Source organism: Centruroides vittatus, unplaced genomic scaffold (assembly GCF_030686945.1).
Source record: "Centruroides vittatus isolate TY-2023 unplaced genomic scaffold, ASM3068694v2 contig_602, whole genome shotgun sequence".
Lineage (NCBI taxonomy): Eukaryota > Metazoa > Arthropoda > Arachnida > Scorpiones > Buthidae > Centruroides > Centruroides vittatus.
In genome coordinates this window covers 243,639-264,613 of record NW_027122368.1, presented here as the reverse complement: position 1 = coordinate 264,613, position 20,975 = coordinate 243,639, and the positions used below count along the sequence as shown (strand labels likewise).

The following is a 20,975-nucleotide window of genomic DNA, read 5'->3' as shown; positions in this document are numbered from 1 at the left end:
GCTAAACAATAGTTAATGCCTTTTTGTGTGAATTTTCTCTCCAATCAGTAAAAATTTTTGGCATGACGTTCACCATAAGTGTAAGTTAACTACCTAGTTTATTAAAAATATGAATTAGAAGAGAAGATTTTAATTTTTATAATAAATGTTACATTTGTTGTAAACTTACTTTTTCTGGGAGGAGAGGGTGCACCAGTAAACCCATTCATCAAAGGGTTAAAGAAATATGTAAATCCCACAGAGCTTAAAGTGGGTATCAAAAATATTTGCCAGGTTAGAAGGAATGGTGTCCTGTTTGAGGTCACATTTCAATGAGATATCCAAGTACAGGGTGGTTATAATTAAAGTTGCCCTACTCAGACCTGTACAGAGCCTGTTCTCTTTGATGTATTTTGATGAAACTTGATATATATGTTATATATGGATCATGGGGAAAAGGAAAAAGCAAAATAATAATTAGTTCAAATTTCTACCACTAGGTGAAAAAATGGTACACGAAGAACAAGAACCACAAAATGGAAACACACAAAACATGTTATTCACGACATTTGTTTGGTGTGCAATCCATTTGCATCAATCACATGTTTAACAGTAACCTGATAGGTTTCTTGAGAAATTTCAGCAATATGGCATGTTATTCTTGCTTTCAATTCAGGCAGAGTCCATATGGTTGTGGGGATAGCTGAAAGATCGTGTCTATAGATGAGGCATACAAACTCTGCCTGAATTGAAAGCAAGCATAACATGCCATATTCAAATAAACATCACACTAAACCCGATAACATTAAGCCAATACATCACCAACTGCCGTAGATAATCGGACTAATTAGCCGGATTATCTACGGCAGTTGGTGATGTATTGGCTTAACATGCCATATTGTTGCAATTTCTCAAGAAACCTATCAGGCTACTGTTGAACACGCTGTAGGGTGCTTTGAACATGTGATTGATGCAAATGGATTGCACATCAAACAAATGTTGTGAATAACACGTTTTGCGTGTTTCCATTTTGTGGTTCTTGTTCTTTGTGGCATTTTTTCACCTAGTGGTAGAAATTTGAACTAATTATTTTTTTTGCATTTTCCTTTTCCTGTTGGTCCATACCAAGATTCATCAAAATACTTCAACGAGAATGGACTCTATACAGGTCTGAGCAGGGCAATTTTAATTATAACCTGTACTTCAAAAAGAATTGACAGAAAGGTCAATTCAGGCAGACACTGAAAGAAGCAGTCATTTGTTGATTGCCTAGATTGCCAGCCTAGATTTATAATAGCTTATATGTTGTCAAGTCAGACATCAGCGAAGACAAACTGACAGAGATCATATCTGTCCAGAAAAACTTGAAGAGGCAGACCAACAATTTGAAATGTAAGTTCTCAATGAAAGGCAAATGGTTCTCGGTAGTGATGTAACGAATATTCGGTTACTACCTGGTATTTGGCCTATTTGGCTTATTTTTCACTGTTCGGCCGAATACCGAATATTTAATCACTATTCGGCTGAATACCGAATACCTAAAAACAGGAGTAAGAAATAACAAAAACACAGTAAATTAATCATTTTGGTAACTTTTATTAATGCTGAACATTAAATTATAATTATTAAAGTTAATAAGAAATAGCGTCTAACTCTAGTATTAAATTATTTCGTAATTAAATAATATTATAGCCTTTATCTAGCCCGATATCTTATGGCATTGATGGCGTGTAGGTTAGAATGTATCGGGCATCAATGTTATTGTTTTGTTAATTATGTTATATTCGTATTCGTGTATATTTTAATATTTTTTACGATATTTTAAAAATGATTTACGAAACGTTTTATTGAAACTTATCGTATTTAATGAAAGAATTATTTATCTATTTCTAGAAAATGAGTAACTAATATATAATTTATTTTATATATAAAGCAAAGAATGAGCATTTCTCATTATATGCAAAAGATAACATTTGAAATCATGTTAATTTTAAAAATATTGACAAAAACAATAGCAACAAAATATCACAAAACTTCACAAATAGAAACCCCCCAATAATATATTTGAACTGTTCCACAACTGGGGAGAAACTAGACCAGAGGTGGGGAACCTTTTTGTTCATGAAGGCCACATTACAATTCATCGTTCCTTATAGAGGCCGCATTGAAATTTTTTGTCATTTTATCCTTAGGCTTAGGCCGCTAAGTAATTTGAAAGTTATGTAATAAAAGAAAGACAGTCTATATATGCGTTTGTGTATTGCAAATTTATGTATAATAACTATAAAAAAAATAAAGGTCTTAAAAAATATATATTAACGTTTACATCACAGGCCGCAGAAGACCACACTTGTTGGCCCAAAAAGACCGCATGCGGCCTTAAGGCTGCAGGTTCTCCATTCATGAACTAGATCATATGTCCCCACTAAAGTATATCCTTAGGGTACTATTCAGTCTACAAATACGTAGTAAAAACAAAATTTAGTGCTTAATTAAAGAGTTAAAATGATCGATTGCAAATAAAATAATTTATAAGTTATAACTTACATCTAAATACCAACAACTGCCGAATCATATCGAGCTATTTACGGCTATTACATAAATTATAAACCAATTTGGCACTAGAGGTAGACATTAGGCTCCATCTCATATTTACTTTAATAATTATAATTTAATTAATTAATTAAAATAATTTAGACCTACTGGAAGAAAAAATCATAGTGACAGCGTGCCAATAGAGAGCAGGGTGCGCTATCCTTGCCATAATGCGGTTTGTGCGCCAATTTTCGTACATGTGTTAATCAAGCGGAATAGTTTGGCCGAATATTCCATATTCGGCCACGCTCCTAGCCGAATATTCGGTATTTGGCTGAGGCCGAAGATACTATTCGTTACATCACTAGTTCTCAGTTCTTAATTGGGTCTGTGAGCTAATGACTTCTCTGTTCAAAAGGTTTTTAGAAAGGGGCAAAGTCCTTGTGGGTTGGACAAAAAACCAAATAAAGGAATTTCTAGTTTTGACTTGATGCTACAGATGTTATGACTTCAGACACATAGCAAAGGACTGCAATTCAGTGGCCCAAACTTGTAGTTAATTACTGTTCAGAGGTTTGCTCTTACATAGTGCCAAGTGACCAAATTTCAGTGCAGCACTTGCTGCAAGGCCAATAGGAAGAAGTTAGAACTGTCATTCATGTCTGACTGTGGCCTGTCACTTGTGACACCTCACTATAGCTATGTCCTGGACTGACTATGGCCTGTCAAAAGTGGGGAAATATTGAAACTTTAAGGAATAGATACTTTTTAAACAGATGTCTCTTTAGAGTTGGGCAATAGTTTAACTACTAGTGTAATTAAACTATGTAGTTAACCATTCTCAATATAGTTAATTATGTTAAGTTTGGCCGGATGGCTGAGTGGTCAAGGTGGCAGCCTACTGCTCTGGGAGACCCAGGATCGAATCTGGACAAGTCGAAAAATCACCAGGAATTTTCCCGGGGGCAGTCTGTCTGGATATGTTGGCCCTGTCTCTCACCACTGGCTGCCCCATTGTGGGCCTGACTGAACCCATAATGGGCTTGCAAAAAGAGGCCCTGTTAGTGCCCACAGGGCAGAAAGAGTTTAAAAACAAAAAAAAACTATGCTAATAAAGACAACCACTGCCATATGCCATTGGGATATACAGGGTGGGCCAGCGAAAACGAAACGGCAGAGTGTTCGTGTTCGTCCAAGCAAATCTCTCGAACAGGTCGATTTTATTCTCGAGGGGACATCTTATGCAATAAAGTTTTTGCGAATCTGAATATTAACTAAACAAACATTTTTTTTTCAAAATAAATGTTTGTTTAGTTAATACAAAATAAATGAGTTTTTAAATTTTTTTGTTGTCTGTTGTATTCAGAATCGCAAAAACATTATTGCAAAAGATGTCCCATCGAGAATAAAATCGACCTGTCCGAGCGATTTGCTTGGACGAACACGAACACTCTGCCGTTTCGTTTTCGCTGGCCCACCCTGTATAACAGCTATAATAATAATAAATTACCAAACAAAAGTATTGGGTTTTAGTTGAGTTGTTTGTCTATGTTGAGTTAACTATTTCCCAACTTAGTACTAGTTAAGACTAGTTGAAACTAAACATGTAGTTAACTACTCAGATCTCCAAAGCAGCATTAAAAGGAAAATTACTATCATATTCAATTGTTCGAAGATTGTTCAGTTCTGCATTTAGTATGAGGGTAGTCCCAGGAGTACCTGACCTAACAAAGAAGACACAAAAAATTTGGAAAAACGTATCTTTATTTTTCAACATAGTCTCCTTTTAGCTCGATACACTTTTCCCAGCGATGTTCAATAGCTTTGATACCCTGTTTATAGTGAGAACTGTCGAGCTTCTCAAAATAGCCATCAACTGCAGACTCAACGTCTTCATTGTTGGCAAATCTTTTACCACCGAGGTATTTTTTCAAGTTTGGAAAGAGAAAATAATCTAAGGGGGCTAAATCTGGCGAATAGGGTGCTTGAGGGAGCAATTCGAACCTTAACTCTGATTTTGGCCATTGCAATAATGGTTATGTAAACTGGTGCATTGTCTTGATACAATACAATACAATACAATAATATTTAATACGTACAAGTGAGTACATTCCTGGCCCTGCGAAAGGCTTTACCAGGGTTGAAAATACATAAAATTGATTGATATACAGCAGATGCAAATACAAACAGAATATACAATAAACAAAAGTGGACATACATTAGAACATAATACACAATTACGTGTTGATTATAAAAATGAGGGTAAACTTAGAGACTATCAAGATAAATGGTGCGTGTAAACGTGATACAATATGAACAGATAATAATACAAACAATTACATTAAGAGAATAGTTAACAAGTTATTGGCACGACATTAGTTAGGCTACAATACAATGATAAATATTGACACGACAATAATCTGTATGGATGACAATAGAATGACAACACAGTAGCAAGACGCAGTGAGACAATAAACACGATAAGATAATGAACAGTTAATGGTATATTACAAATTAATAGCAAAATGCTGGGTAGTTAATTATTTACAATCACCAGAGAGAGTTCAACGAATTTCTTGGCCAACCTACTGAAGGCCTTATATATTTCTTTAGATGAGAGTATCACATTGTAGTCACAAGGCCAGGTGTGGCCCGAATCTTCTACTAAAAGCCTTAAGTCTAGTCTCTCTTTTTCCAGGGTGATACAATCGTAGATGTAATGAGCGCTGTTATCTTCAGTCTGGCAGATCGGGCATAGATTGGTGTCGCTGGAAGTAAACCTGTAGAAATATGAGGCAAACTTTCCATGGTTGGTTATTAGCTGAGTCGCTGGAAAACTAGGGGTGAACCATTTAAGAGAGAAAAACTGTTGTATGTTGGGAATGGAACTTGTAGGTCGTGCACTTATTTTTGTGGTTCCAATTATTCTGCCAGATTTGAAGACATTCTGTCCAGAGTATGTGGCGTAGACACCGTTTACTTATTTTGTTGTAAATGATAGGGGTTGAGTTACTAGAGGTTGCCGACTTTGGCTAGGAAGTCGGCTCTCTCATTCCCTACCGTCCCCTGGTGGGCACGGGTCCAGGAGATGCTGTAATGGTTGTTAGAATTGGTAACGAGGTCACTGATCTCGCAGGCGAGATGATGAAGCGAGTTGCTCCCAATGATGTTACAAGCAGATAGGCAGTCGGTATATATGTGGATGGAGGTATTAGCATAGTTAGCAATGCTCCAAGAGATTGCCGTGCGTAAAGCTACGAGCTCCGCTTGGAAAACAGAACAGTTCCTGTCCAAACGGAAGCAGTCGTGATGAATCTCCCTGCTGTCTTCATAGACAACGAAGCTGCAGCCAATGCTATCGTTCATTTTGGAACCATCAGTATATAGTTCAATCTTGGCCGGGTGTAGGGAGGAGGACTTTATCTTGGTGTAGGTCCCAGGACATGGTATGTTGCAATATCGGTATGGTCTTTCAATGGCACTTGAATGGATGCATCTGTCATTGGTTTGAATGTCGAGGCCCCATCTGGCATGGTGCAGCTTGACATTCATGGAGATGGTCAGATCAATGGGGGGTTTTCTTGCCAAAATTTGTAGGCTATGAGTGGGGGCTGTGCGATACGCCTTAGTAATTAGTAGCAACACCTTTCTTTGTGAAGAGATAAGTTTTCTTTTGGGGTGCACTTTCTGTGCAGCCCACCCCCAACTGCCACAAGCGTACGTAATCATAGGAACATATATGTGGTCATGGATGGTGCTCATAGCTTCACTGGAGAGTCCCCAGCTATTCCTCGCAACCTGCATGAAGGCTTGCGTAATAAGTCCAGTTCGTTTAGTTATGAATTCAATATGCTGATCCCATGACAGCCTGTGGTCCATAATCACACCGAGGTATTTAATCACTCTTTCAATCTTGATGGTTTTACCGTTCATTTTGATGTGGGGGGGCGGCGATAAAGATTGGGCTTGCCCGATCTGTTGTAGACAATACCCTTAGTTTTCGCAGGGTTAAAAAGCAACTTGTGCTCCGTGCCCCAGTTATTGACCTTTCCAAGCATTAAATTGGCCCTGTGTTCCAGATCTGCACGAGAACGCTCACCCATAAGGAGTATGACATCATCCGCATAGGCGTATAATTTATCCTGGCCAAAACTTTCCCCAAGAAAAGAGTTGAAAGTGATATTCCATAAGAGTAGCCCACAGACAGAACTCTGCGGGCACCCTCTTGTAATGCACTTTTGAACGGAGTGTTGTCCCCAATGAAGTACAGCTTTTCTGTTGCGGAGATAGTCCTGAAGTAGGTGGAATATATTAGCGGGACAGTCGATAGCTCTTAATTGATGAATGACAAGTGGCCACCAAGCTGTATCGAAGGCCTTAGAAATGTCGACACTTATCCCCAGGACATATTTGTGATCATCAAGTAGTTGGTCAACTGTATCAACGACCATCCTGATGGCATCCTCTGCAGACCGTTGCGGCCTGAAACCATATTGTGCATCGTTCAGGAGATTGTAGTGCTCAACGTACCAGCAAAGCCTACCATAAATGAGGCGTTCCAATACTTTGCCAAGGACCGGCAATAGAGAAATGGGTCTGGTCTCAGAAGAGGAACCAGCCTTAGGGACTGGAACTATGCTGGCTAGTTTCCAACTCTCAGGGAAGATCCCATAGCGTAAACAGGCATTGTACAGGTTGTACAGTTGTTGAGGGATTATGTTCCAAATATGCTTAGCAATTTCGCTGGTGATCTGATCTAGCCCAGGGGCCTTGCCCCTAGACAGGTTAGAGAAGACATCTTCAATTTCTTCAAAAGTAAAGGGAGGCATAGGGTTGGATCTGGATGGAGCGTTGGCCTCAAGGCGCAGTTGTTTCTGCCAGGCAGTGTCGTCCATGTGATTGTCATCGGGACAGTAAGCGTTTATTTGTACATTCAGAGTATGGAGAAAGTCACTAGGTATAGTACTCTCAGTGTTGCAAGCAGTTAGAATTTTAGTATGCCTTAATTTATTCGTGCACATCTTGGAGATGTATCCCCAGGGGTTGTTTGACGTCTGTGTGCAAAACCTTTTCCAACTCTCAGTTTTTGCAGTTCTGATGGCCTGTTTGTAATACTTCTGGTTGTCAAGGAATGCAGCCCTGTAAGTGTGCCTGGTAGAGTCGTCTCTACACCTCTGATACCTCTTTCTAAGTCGCCTGTTAGTTTCTCTTAATTGGCTAAGTTCAGGCGTCCACCATGGGACCCTTCTTCTCTTAATTGTCCTCTTAGGGATAAACCTGTTGCAGGCTTCATTGATTATGTCAATGTTCTTATTAATTTGGAGTCTAGTGTTGTCCGGGTCATCCGAAGAAAAGTCCACAAGATGAGCTACCAGAAAATCATGCATTCCATCCCAATTAGCACCAGAACAGCAGTAAGACAGCCGTGGGTTAACAATAGGATGGGAACTGTTGTTGTCAGTAAGAATCTTAAACTCAATAAAAGAGTGCTCGGTGAGGCTGTCCTCTTCGAGGACCCTCCAATCCTGGATCCTGGGAAATAGCCCACTGCTGCAGGCAGCGATGTCGATCCAACTATCGCCCCTGTGTGATGAAAAAGTCGGTGGAGATAGTGGGTTATTAAGAATGAGGAAATCGTTGGTAGAACAAAAATTTTCAAAGAGGTCACCACGCTCGTCTATCCTCTCCCCACCCCAAGTGGGAGAGTGGGCGTTAAAGTCACCAGCAATAATCAGGGGGGTGTCCCTAAACTGATCAATAATATTTTGGAGATTATTAATGAAGTCCACAGAGTTAGCATCATTGGGGAAGTAGATATTGCAGATGATAATCCTGGAGTTGTTGATCATCAGCTCGGTTGTAACGATGTAATTACTGGTAAAAGTCTTGTGGTGTAGAATTGAGAGGCTGGTATTAGGCACAAGAGTAGTTGCCCATGGAAAAGCGTCTGTTGTCCTTAGAGCTGGGCAGAATGTGGGTAGGCATGCTGGAGAATAGTTCTTGCAGTACGGCTCTTGTGCCAAGATCAGATCATAATTTAAGATCTTGTTACTGAGAAGAGAAGTGGCGGCAATACTCCTTCCTAGGTTTATCTGCAATAAACTGATATAATTATGGTCACTAAAATCCATAATCAGTGCGAAGGATTAAGTTGTTTTTGATTTTTAAGTTGATAGGACAATCGCCATCCCGAGCATTGTGATTATTGTCGTGGTTATTTTTATACCGTTTACAGTTGCAGCAACAAGGTGTCTTTTCCAGATTGGGGCAGTCCCTGTATAAGTGCTCTCCAGCACAATGACTGCAAGTAGGATCTTTTTGTGGGCAGTTTTTAGTGGAATGGTTATATTGGCAGCATCTGAAGCACTGCAATATAGGACAAAAGTCGGCAACACGGGAGCGGGACCATTCGATGTTGAGTTTTGTTAGCTTTAGTAAGTGTTTCCTCAGTTCAGGAGAAACTTCCACCACCCAGTTTCTATATGGACTTTCCCGTTTCCCCATGTTAAACTTAATCTTAAATTGTTGGAGAAATTCTTCCTCGGAGAAATGCTCGGAGAGGCTACTATTTTGTTTATAAATTAAGGTTTTTAAGTCATCTTTGGGTATGTTCCTGTTGACAGAGTAGACAACCAGATGTGGCCATCTCTTCATTGGTTTCTTTGTTATTAGTTCAGGGACATCCTCTTTAATGCATTGCTCTAGAATGGCAGCGTCCTCGCGGCCCTCCAATTCAACCGCCAATCCACCGCTATTAATTCTTCTGATTTTGTCAATCCCTATATGTAATTTCGAGGGTTTAATCTTATTTTGTATAATTTTGCGCACAGATTCGCTTGTCTGATTTTCCTCCTTACCATAAATCAGCAAAACATCTCTTGGTGCTTGTGGGGTTTTGATGTTACGTGCCTCACTTCTTTCAATGCCAGATTTAGCGATGGTACTGTACAAAAGTGCAGTTGGTTTGGGAGGCAAAGCCTTCTGCTGTTTTAAAAAAGCTGACTGCCCTTGAGCAGTCAGCTTTTTTAAAACAGCTTCTTGAGAGGATAGAACATCTTTAGTCATATTCTTTTCAATAAGAGCGTCTACCTTTTCATTCAACTCTACAAGAAGTTTTCCAGAGGAGTTCTCAATGAGATAATTAACAACTCTGTCAAAACATCCCATTATAAAATCCACATTGCGCTTATTTTCAATATTAGAGCCCTTGTTGTCATTAATGTACTCTTTCAGTTCCTTCAGGACTTCATTGTTGTAGGAAGTCAGGCTCTGGTGATGACTGCAGCCCTTGCATACTGACTGCTTGATCCCAGGTTTACGAGACCCTCGCGTAGACATTCGCAAGTACACACACACACACACACACACAAAAAAAAAAAAAGTGAATCCAAATGATATATAAAGCCAGAGAAACGTACCAACCACGACCCGGAAAACCGGCGAAACAATCAGACGAATTAGGGTCAGTTAGGTGAATGCAAGTATAACTGCGACAATAAGATGTCAATGGAAGGAGCTAGGAGCCTGAAATTTGCAAATCGTGGAGAGAACAAAACGTAGTAAACGCCAGTAGAGTATCAGAAGCACCGGCGACACAGAAAGCCCGCAATTAGGCCCGTAAAGCAGATAGGAAAGATTGATATAGAACAAAAACGGTAAGTCAAAAAACAGAAGCAATGACACCGTTAGAAAGTACAAAAAAGACTGAATCGAATGATATATAAGACGCAATAAACGACCCAACTAGGACCCGAGAAACCGACAAACAAGAGGCTGAATTAGGGTCAGCTAGGTGTATAATGGTCGTGACACGTGGTCGGGTAAATGACCTGTGTTTCTTTGTTAACGGTAAATTTGCAAGTGCTAATAAAACTCGAACGAACGAAGAAGCTAGGAACCTGAGAATTACAGGTCAAGTAGCGCATTTACCAAAAAAGATGTCAATAAAATATGAAACACGTCGGCGGCCCGAGAGGCCCGCAATTAGGTCCGAAAAGTGAGAACAAAAGCCGTTATAAAAAGTAAACGAGAAAACGGAAAAACGAACCAATCACACCATTAGAAAGCGTGAAAAACCCTGAATCGAGTGATATATATCCAATCCACTCACCCGTGGAAAACAACCCAATGGCGGACACAGAAAAACTTGAATTTTCGGGGCTCCTATCTCTCCAATGAAACGTTCGATCCGGAAAAGAGTAACACCAATCGAGAGAACGTCTAAAGACAAATCCAGCGATGTATAATATCACACACTTACAAAGATAGCCAAGGAAAAACTTCGCGAAAATCGGAGCTCACGAAAACACGTCTGACCAGTCCTAGGACAGTCGGTCCGATTCGCATTGTCTTGATGAAACAACACTTTCTTTTTCGCCAAATGTGGCCGTTTTTTCTTGATTTCATCACTCAAGCGCTGCAATAAGTTTGCATAATACTCGCCGTTGATTGTTTTTCCTTTTTGAAGATAATCAATGAAAATTATCCCATGCGAATCCCAAAAAACTGACGCCATGACCTTGCCAGCAGATGGAACAGTCTTTGCCTTCTTTGGAGCTGATTCTCCCCTTTCAGTCCATTGTTTCGACTGTTCTTTTGTCTCAGATGTGAAGTGATGGACCCATGTTTCATCCATGGTTATGAATCGATGCAAAAACTCGGCTTTGTTGTTGCGAAACATCGCCAAACACTCGATTGAAACATCCTCATGACGCTGTTTTTGTTCAATTGTGAGCAAATGTGGCACCCATCTTGCGCACAGCTTTCTCATGTCCAAATTTTCAGTCAAAATGTGATGTACAGCACTTTTTGAAATGCCTACCATTTCTGCTAGCTCTCGCACTTTGAGTCAATGGTCATCCAATACCATTTTGTGGATTTTTTTCACCATTTCTGGCATGGTCACCTCACTTGGTTGACCACTGCAATGTTCGTCTTGGCAGCTCGTACGGCCTCGTTTAAACTCTGCCACCCAATATTTTATTGTTGTAAATGAGGGAGCAGACTCCCCCAGAGTAGAATCTAGCTCAGCTTTAATATTGGTTGGACTGAAACCTTTCAAATGAAAGTATTGTATCACACAATGATGACCAATTTTTTCAATGTTTACAAATTCACTGAGATTATTCACTATTGATTGCTGTCAAACAAATACTAAACAACGTAGCGTCTTCAAACTTCAAACTTAAGCTTTATAAGGTTGATACTTTCGACAACAGTAATTTTTTCAGACAACTTACTGCCATCTATATGTCAGGTTGGGAACTTCTGGGACAACCCTCGTATGATGATTGTTGGAAATGGACAAAAATGTTCATATTAGTAAATATATTTAATATTTTTATTTGTTTTTGGGTATATGTGTGTGTGTGTGTGTTTTTTTTTTTTCATTTCAGACAGCCAGTTTTGGAAGTAGTGAATGTTTTCGTCTTTTGAGATATTCTATCAAGGATATCATCAGTATTTTTTTATTTCTTTTGCCACTCTGCTCCATGTGTCACAATTGAAATCACCTTCAGAGTTGATGTTACCAAGTGTCTCCTCACTTTATTTAAAATTTATTTTGTATACTAGTACATTCTATATATTAACAGGACTTATTATACTGGAATGGATGCATATAGTGTCTCAGGTGAACTAAATAAAGAACATTATTTCTGATCTGTAAGACTAAATATCTGCATCCATAATTTTCCAGTATAATAAGTCCTGTTAATATATAGAATGTACTAGTATACAAAATAAATTTTAAATAGAGTTAGAAAGGACAAAAAGGCATAATAATTAAGTCTCCTCACTTTCTTTATGAACTGTTTCTTCTGTGCAGGTTCTTTTAACTTCCACTATCTAATCTTTGGAGCTCTACATAGTTTCTACTGCTCTTCCTACATTTGATTTACAGTATATACTGGTTTATGCTGTGATGCTACTGCCTCAGCACACAGCACTGTACAGTCTCTGTTTTAAGATGTGTTCTCCTGAGGAGTATATAGTCCACTTGTGATGATCTATCTCCACTATAATAAATTATCCTCTGTTTTAATCGTTTCCTGAATTAGGTATTCAGAATTGCAAAATCTGTTTCTATAGCATACTCAACAATTATTTCTCCTCTAACATTCATTTTTTCCTTACCATAACATTCCTGCATTTTATCTGTATCAGTATTTGTCTCACCAACATGACCATTGAAATCATCATACACAAACAAACCTTTGTCTCCATGCACATTACTTGTTAATTTTTCCAGGTCTGTCCAAAAAGTGTCCTTCTCATCTTGATCACATCCTATCTTTGGTGTATAAGCACTTAAAATATTCAAGGGACTACCCATCAAATCTATCTTAACCAAGTTAGAGATTCTTTTAACTTGAGACACACACTTTTTTAATTTACCATTTGAAATAATCTCAGTCAACACTGTTCCTCTTTTCTGTGAACTTATAAGCCTCTCCAATCTCTTTAGCCTTACTTCCTTTCCATCTTGTCTCATGCACACAAAGAACTAGTATTTTTCTCCTTTCCATCACTCTACTTGTCTCTGTCATTGTAACCACATTAAGGTACCAATTCAAAGCTCAGGACATCAATTTTTTCTTTAGCCATATGCACTCTTGATATGGTTGTCTTAGCCCATTTCTTACAGGAATCAGGCAAAGTCCTTGCATGTTGCCTTTGGGGCTTGTTCTACATTGTTTCTCTTAATGGTCTACATGATTTGGATTTTGGCAAAAGCTTTATGCTGGATGCCCTTCCTGACACCAATTCTCTTTTATTGGACTTGGGACTGGTTGAGTGGATCTCAGGCAGATCTTATGTTAATACTAGAAATGTCAAATAAACAATCAGCAACAACTTTATCTTCTTCAGATGCATCCTTTATAGTTCCAAGTGTATGATCAGTCTCATAAATCATGGAGAATGGTTTAAAAAAATCACTTAACCTAGGTTTTTTTTTTTGCTAGCAAAGCTAATTTGATGTTCTTTAGTTAGTGTTAATTGCTAGTTTACTTCTTATCAAAGTCATAATTTTAGTATTTTGGATTAATGATAGAATAAATTATTTTACAGATATAAACATTGAATAACCTGATCTTTAAGATTAATTCCAAACAATTGCTGGATTATATCAGGCTATGTTAATTCTAATAACAGTCCAGATTTATATTGGCTATATTAATAGTAGCATTAATATAGCCCGATATAATCCAGCAATCATTTGGGAAATAAATTGTTTATAAAATGTTCTATTAAATAAAAATATCTATTCTCCAAGTTTTGATTAAGACCAAACAATTTGCCATATTATATTGGGCTATAACATTACTAAATATTCAGTAATTTTGCCTAGAGGTAAGTGTTAGGCACTTTGATGTTCAAGGTTAATTGAATGATGACAGGATATAATACAAAGAACAAAACTTTATTATCGAGTGTGAACATAAGATTTTTAGAATGATACAGGTTCCAACTCTGAGGCAAGTCCCAACAAAAAAGTTTTTTTTTCAACACAAATATATACAAAATCTGTAATAAAAATCTTTGTTACAATCCTTTAGACTCCTGGAGTTATCCAATATATCAGTTTCGAATTATGCAAGCATGTGCTGCGTTTTCTTTAAATTTACCTTAACCTACTTATATAAAAATGATAAAAGACAAACATAGATAGATGGAGGAAGAGAGATAGGATAGGGGTATATGATTGTTTTGAATGTTCCCTCGGTTGTTCAGGTAGACTTAACTTCCTTTGGCTTGCCAGATCGTTACTCCACTTTCGGGCAGTCTTTGCACCTCTCTTCGAATTTTCCTTTTTTGATGTTCCTTCAGCAAAATACCTCAAAGACTTCTACTATATTGTCTCCTTATCTTATTCCTGGCTTTAACACCGCGCTTCTGTACTCTTGTCTTCTACTAACAAAATGACCGAGAGTATCTCCTTGATCTGTCTGGTCTCTCTAGCATCTACCAAAAAAGTGGCTCTGTCTCCCTTCAGATTGCCCCAGGGCCTTCTTCTACCCATTGTTCACCTCCCACACCTTTGGGATTTGGGTGTGGGTAGAAAGTTCTCAAATTTTGGGGAACAAAGAAATAGAGAACAATAGGAAGTTGATAGGTATGAAATGAAGAAAGAAAAAAAAATTGTAATATAAACCTATAAACTATATACAAATTATGGCATCATGCCACAGCACCATCTTTTGATAAATTCGATAATTATAAATTAGTAGCCATATTATAGCTCTGTATAATCCAGCAGATTGTTTGGCTTTAAAACATTTTATTTAATGATTCTAAAAAGATAAGGTTTAAAACTACAGTGGTGGCCAATTGTTTAGGACCAAACATGATTGTGGCAAAAATCATTGATTAAATACAAAAAAAACTGGAAATAAATAAACAATTATGCAAAAATAAATTGTTTGTATTTGTATTAGACATTTGTAGAACATGAAGTAATTTGCATAATTTGTTGCAGAAAAATTATGAGTTGTTTAGCAGTACACCCATATACATCTGGTCATTAGTTTAGGACCAGTCACAATAAATCCTACAAAGTAAGTACATTCCAGAAACTTACTATAACATATCAAAACATTGAAATGTAATTAAAGTAATATATATTTTCTGCTTCAAAATGGGCAGGGGAAAGAATTTGAGTCCTGAACTTTGTCAAAAAATTGTAAGTCTTTGAAGTAAAAATATCAGCTATGTCAAAATTGCAACAACATTGGGGTGCAGCAAAACATCACGTATTTGTGTAGTGAAGCTATGGGAAGAAACTGGATGTCTTTTGGATCGGCCTAAGCCTAGAAGACTGAGGAAAACCACCAAATACACAGATTGTAGAATTCACAGAATAGTAAAAATTGCACACAAACATCAACTGATCTCAAATTTAAAATGATAAAATGTGGACTGCCTGAACTTAGTACCCATACCATTGGGTGTCAATTAAATGAATTTAATCCATTCGGGCGAGTTGCAAGGAAGAAGCCACTCTTATCAATGAAAAATACACAAGCTCGTCTGAAGTTTGCTCGTGAACACTTGATTTGGACAAGTCAAAACTGGCAGTGTGTGCTGTGTTTGGATGAAACGAAGATAAATTTGTTCGGTAGTGATGGTCGCAAATACATAAGAAGACAAAAAATTTTCTTCCTAATTGTATTCAACCCACTGTAAAGTTTGGAGGTGGAAATGCAATGGTGTGGGGATGTTTTTCTTCATATGAAATTGGACCCATTCACCTCATAAATGGGATAATGGACCAATTTCAATATAAACAAATTCTGGAAGATGTAATGCTGCCATTTGCTGATGACAATTTGCATCTGAAGTGGATTTTCCAACAAGACAATGATCCGAAGCACACCAGTAAACTTTTCAAAAAATGGTTTCAGGACAATCATCTTAGGGTAATGGAATGGCCAGCCCAATCACCAGATTTAAACCCTATTGAAATATTATGGAATGATGTAAAATCTGCTTTGAAACATAAAAAATACCGAAATAGAAACGAGGTATTTGTGGCAATTGAAGAAGCTTGGAAAAACATCCCACCTGAACATTTGCAATGATTCGTAGACTCTATGCCCCGTCATTGCTTATCTGTAATAAAAAATTTTGGTTATCCAACAAAATATTAGTTTTTTTTCCTAAATTTTGTTATTGGTCCTAAATATTTGTCCAGGAATAAATTGAACTTGTTGCACATCATCCATTGCTTGAGTAAAAGTAATGTTTTGTTTATGAAATAAAGGTTATAATTTTATCACATGAAAACAAAGTTAATATTTTTCCTGAATTTTAGTTTCATTTGTTTGGTTTCAAATTCTACAGAACTCGGTTTTGAAAATAATTGTAAATGATCCTAAACAATTGGCCACCACTGTATTATCTTTCTTTAATTAACAATTTTCTAACTAATTAAAAATTTTAGTTTGCAAAACTGATTTTAAAGAAATAGAAAACGATAATTCATTTGAATGAACATTTAGTTAAAAACATCTAAATAGATTTTTAATCATTTTCTATAAGTTAATTGTTTTATAAACAATTTGTTTACAATTGTCAAGTATACATATTCTTTTAAATGAATACCTTAGGACTTGGGTATAAAAATGGGTATCTGGAATTCATCACTTCAATTGGGATGTATTAAAGTATTTTTGTTTTTGAATAGACCTATACTTCTAAGACTATTGCATGTATAGATATTGGATTGTATAGAAACACAATATCTCATTAGAAAGTGCATATATTGCTTTGTTTTTACCATCAGTAGTAAGTGGGTTTTTCCTTAGTTTCAGGTGTTAAAATGGCAAATACAAATATTGAAATTTTGTCAATTTTGAGGCACTGTTTTAAGCTGGGCCTTAAAGATACTGAAGCTGCTTGCAAAATTGTCAAATGGAAGATAGTGAAACAGCATTGGACTGTACTGCCCAGAATTACAGGCACTCCCTTGCTTTGTGTTACAAACTTTTTGACTGTATGTCTAAAATTTAAATTTCACTTGTATTCTGAAGTTTTCTTACCACTAGTGGGCTAGTGTTTAAGTCAGTTTTTAGCCAGTAATAAGTAATACATTTTTAATATATAATTAATGTGGATTTATTTCTATTGCATATTGTAATTTTTTGTTTTTGTGCTAATTCTGATGTTTCATCACCACTTCTGAGGAGGTATCAAAGTCAATAATGTAGTTATTCCAACATTAGGCATTTTTGCTATCGTTTGCAAATTTTTATTAACTTTTATGATTAATGGTTCAAAAATATGTCCAAAACAATATTAAATTTAGCAGTGGAGATAAATGCAAGAAGTGTGGCTCTGTTACTGTGCAAACTAAACTTGACACTATAAAACTAAGTTTGTTAGATGAAAAAACTGGAATTGAACCGTCGCTACTAAGCAGTAGCAAATGGGTAAACGAGTGTAATGTATTCTAATAAGTATGTTGAAGTATCAAACACTAACAATAAGTGGTTATTCTGTGTACAAATGTACTTTTCTAGGTTAGTTTTGACTTACAACAAAATCCTGGGAACCTAACATGTTCATAAGTAGGGGAGTGCTTGATTTGAAAAAAGAAAAAGAAAAATCCTTTGATATCATCCAATATTTATAATTAGACAAACTTAATATATCCTGGTTTAACACATTATCAAAGACATAACTCATTACTAAATATTATGTTGCCAACTTCCTTCGATTTAAAATACAATCTAGACAAACCAAATTCATTCAATATAATTTCCACTTTAAACCAACATTTATGTTATAAAGTTAATTTGCTTGGTTTGTAATGGTTTATTGATATTAAACAATCTTTTAAAACTCAAAATTTTAAACTTCGAAAGAATAAACTTGTTTTTGCATCACGACGTTATAATTTTGTTTAAATAATTTTCTGAATAAATGTGTTCTATTTTAGATCAGTTTTAAATAAAAAATTCAGTAACCAAAGTGATAAAGCATAATTAATACATTATAATAATTAAAGTTAATATGAGATGGCAGCTTATCTGCCTACCTCTAGTTGAATTAATGGTAACTAATTATTAATGTAGCCTAAAAATAGCCTGATAATTTGGCAGATTGTTTGGCTTTAAATATAAAGTTTCGATATTTTGTACATATTAAATTACTATTCATTTACTTTATGCAATATATGTATTTTATACAGGAAATCTGAATGGAAGCTTAAAAGGTGATGATGTAATTAAGAAACCATTGCCTATTTCTGAACCGTGTGCGCACCATGTAACTGTTTATAATGCAGAATATCCGTCGCCCGAAGAAGCAGAAGTTGCTGAGGAATGGGATAGTTTTGATCCGTAAGGAAAATATTACTAAAATACAAATAAAGATTAGTTTTAATCATTTTAGCAAGGGGAAATCTATGTACTGTATATCTGTCTCACTTTTTGCATGGTGGACATGTTCCAAAAAATGCAGTGTAAAATAAAATCTCATAAAAAAGTACAGTACATACATCCTGTAGAAAAATACTTGACAGGATTCACAACTTTAATGGAATGAAACAATAAGTAATTTACAAAAGAAACACAAACTTTTTTATTCTAAAAGCATTTCTCATTTACGTTGTACATAAATACATGTACATAAATATAGTAAACAAGGTAACATATGAAACATAAAATCAACATACAGTGTTCTCTGATGTATAATATGATTCAGTACTGTACTGTGCATAAAAAAGATAAATGATCTTTCAACAAGATGAGTAAGTTTAACAATAGCACAATTTTAACAAAAGTTAAATTTAAAAATTTTGAAATAAGCTTTTTTTCACTGTGTAAAAAAATCAATTGCATGAAAAGTGGATTAGTTTTCTTTTGTCAATCACGTTACTTCAGAATCTTGTAAAAACACCATATATATGAGCGATAGATGTATATATATTATGCAAAGGAGGTTTTTGTTAGCTGAACTCCTAGATTTCTTGATGGATTTTAATGAATCAGATGTTAGATGATAAGGGGTAGATCTGCAGATATGGAATAAACTTTGTTTTTGGATTCAATGATCTGGTCTGAAGATATTGGGTTCCAGAGTTTGAAAATTTGTTATCATTTGTGTAGGGAATTGATAAACTTTTCACAGTGGTTCAGTGTCAAGTGGTTCACTGATGACCCATCTATGATGAAAGAATGTATGGCTGTAATAAATAGCTTCATCTAATGTGAGTTTTCTGCACTTTATTATAAAGTGATGTATGGACACTTTTATGTAACAATTGTATCATCTACCATTGTATTGTGACTTCAAAGTTGTACCTCAATTATTTCTTTTTTAATCAGAGCTTTTGTTTTATTGGATTTACAATCTTAAATGTATATTTACTTTGTAATCCATTTATTGATATATAGTTGGTTTTAGGAGTGAATTTATTTCATGTAGTCCAGATTACAAGTAATTTTCAATAGACATTAAATTCTAATTTTTAATTCTAAATTAACAATTTTTATTCAATGCTTTATTCCATGAGTATTGCAACTGTCCACTAGTTCTTTTGATTAATATATTTGAAAAAAGGTATTAAATTCTTAATTCATTATTAGAACAGGACTTAATGGTTAAAATTTTTTGGTTATTAAAAAGACTTATATAGTGAAACACACCTTTTGATTTCCAGTAGTATTTTACTATAATAAAAATGTTTTTGATCTATTCATAAGTGTTCTTTAGTTAGGACTAGCACATATAATACATAACATTTAAAAAAAATTTTTAAAATGCTATTTTATTTCATCGTGTGGAAATGAATGTAACTGGAATGGTTGAATACATGCACAGTCTTGATGCATCATGTTTTCATGTACTGTACATTACATACAGCTTCAAACCCCCTCTAGCTATAATGGCAGCCAATTGGCATGCCGCCAAGAAAAGACTAAAAATTACAGGCCTACAGCTAGCACTAACTAGCATTAACTGCTGTCAAGACATATGCCCTCCTGTTGCAGAAATCAAAAACACATTCTGGAAACTTCTGGATAGGAAGATATAAATTATATCTTCCAAAAGATGGAACTATTCAGAGTAAAGAGAAACAACACTCTATACATATTAAATATAACACTGCTTATAAAAACTTTAACCAGTGTGATGCACAATCCATCAGTCAGTGCAAACATTTTCAAACCCCTCCTGGGTCCTTCTTCAGGCAAAGAATCATTTGAAAGGATTCTTAAAAGCGCAATCCAGCCATTTGGAATGATTTTTAAAATATGCACAATAGAACGGAATCACATGTTTAACAGCTTCGAAAATAAAGATCTTTACGTAATACAAGACGATTTCTTATTATCCATAAGACGGTCTTAGAAGCATCTTATGGATAATAAGAAAACGTCTTGTATTGAAAATGATGTGGTTTACATTTGAAAAAGAAAAGCAGAAGGTGCTAGTGTTAATCAAATTGCTACAAGTTTACCTCAGGAATATATACAATTATTGAAAAAGATGAAAATTGGAAACCTAAACCAGTTCTGAAAGACAAAAAGTGACTATTGAACATGATGAAAGGAGAACTTTAAAGCTTGCTTCAAATTCTACATCTGTTTGAAAAATTGCAGTAGATTTGGTTCATAAAGTAAGTAAAAACACCATTTATAATATATTAAAGAATCATCACCAACAAGAATGGCCAAACAACCTCCCTTAAAACCACAATACATTGAGACAAAGTTATACTGGACAAGAAAACATATGCCATGGAAAGAACAGTGAAAAAGTGTAGGTTTAGTGATGGAAAAAAGTGCAATTTAGATGGTCCTGATGGGTGGGCCTTCTTCTTCTTCTGTGTATGCCATATCAGATTCCTGACGTTGGCAACACCTGGCGTAGGTTAGTAAGTTAGTAATATGCTGAGATGTTTCTAGGGAAAGTTACAGCCAGAGTGGTTTGTGGGCCTTCTGTTGGCATGATAT

General features: G+C 36.0%; 1 protein-coding gene across 2 annotated transcripts in view; it reads left to right on the top strand.

Moving 5' to 3' along the window:
- The window catches only part of LOC136979295 (CTD small phosphatase-like protein 2), a 90,389-nt gene that overhangs the window by 9,946 nt on the left and 59,468 nt on the right, over positions 1-20,975 (top strand). For both annotated transcript variants that reach the window (XM_067275237.1, XM_067275238.1), the window contains exon 6: positions 18,206-18,356. In XM_067275237.1, the coding sequence (XP_067131338.1) occupies positions 18,206-18,356 (151 nt within the window). The remainder of the gene's footprint in view (positions 1-18,205; positions 18,357-20,975) is intronic.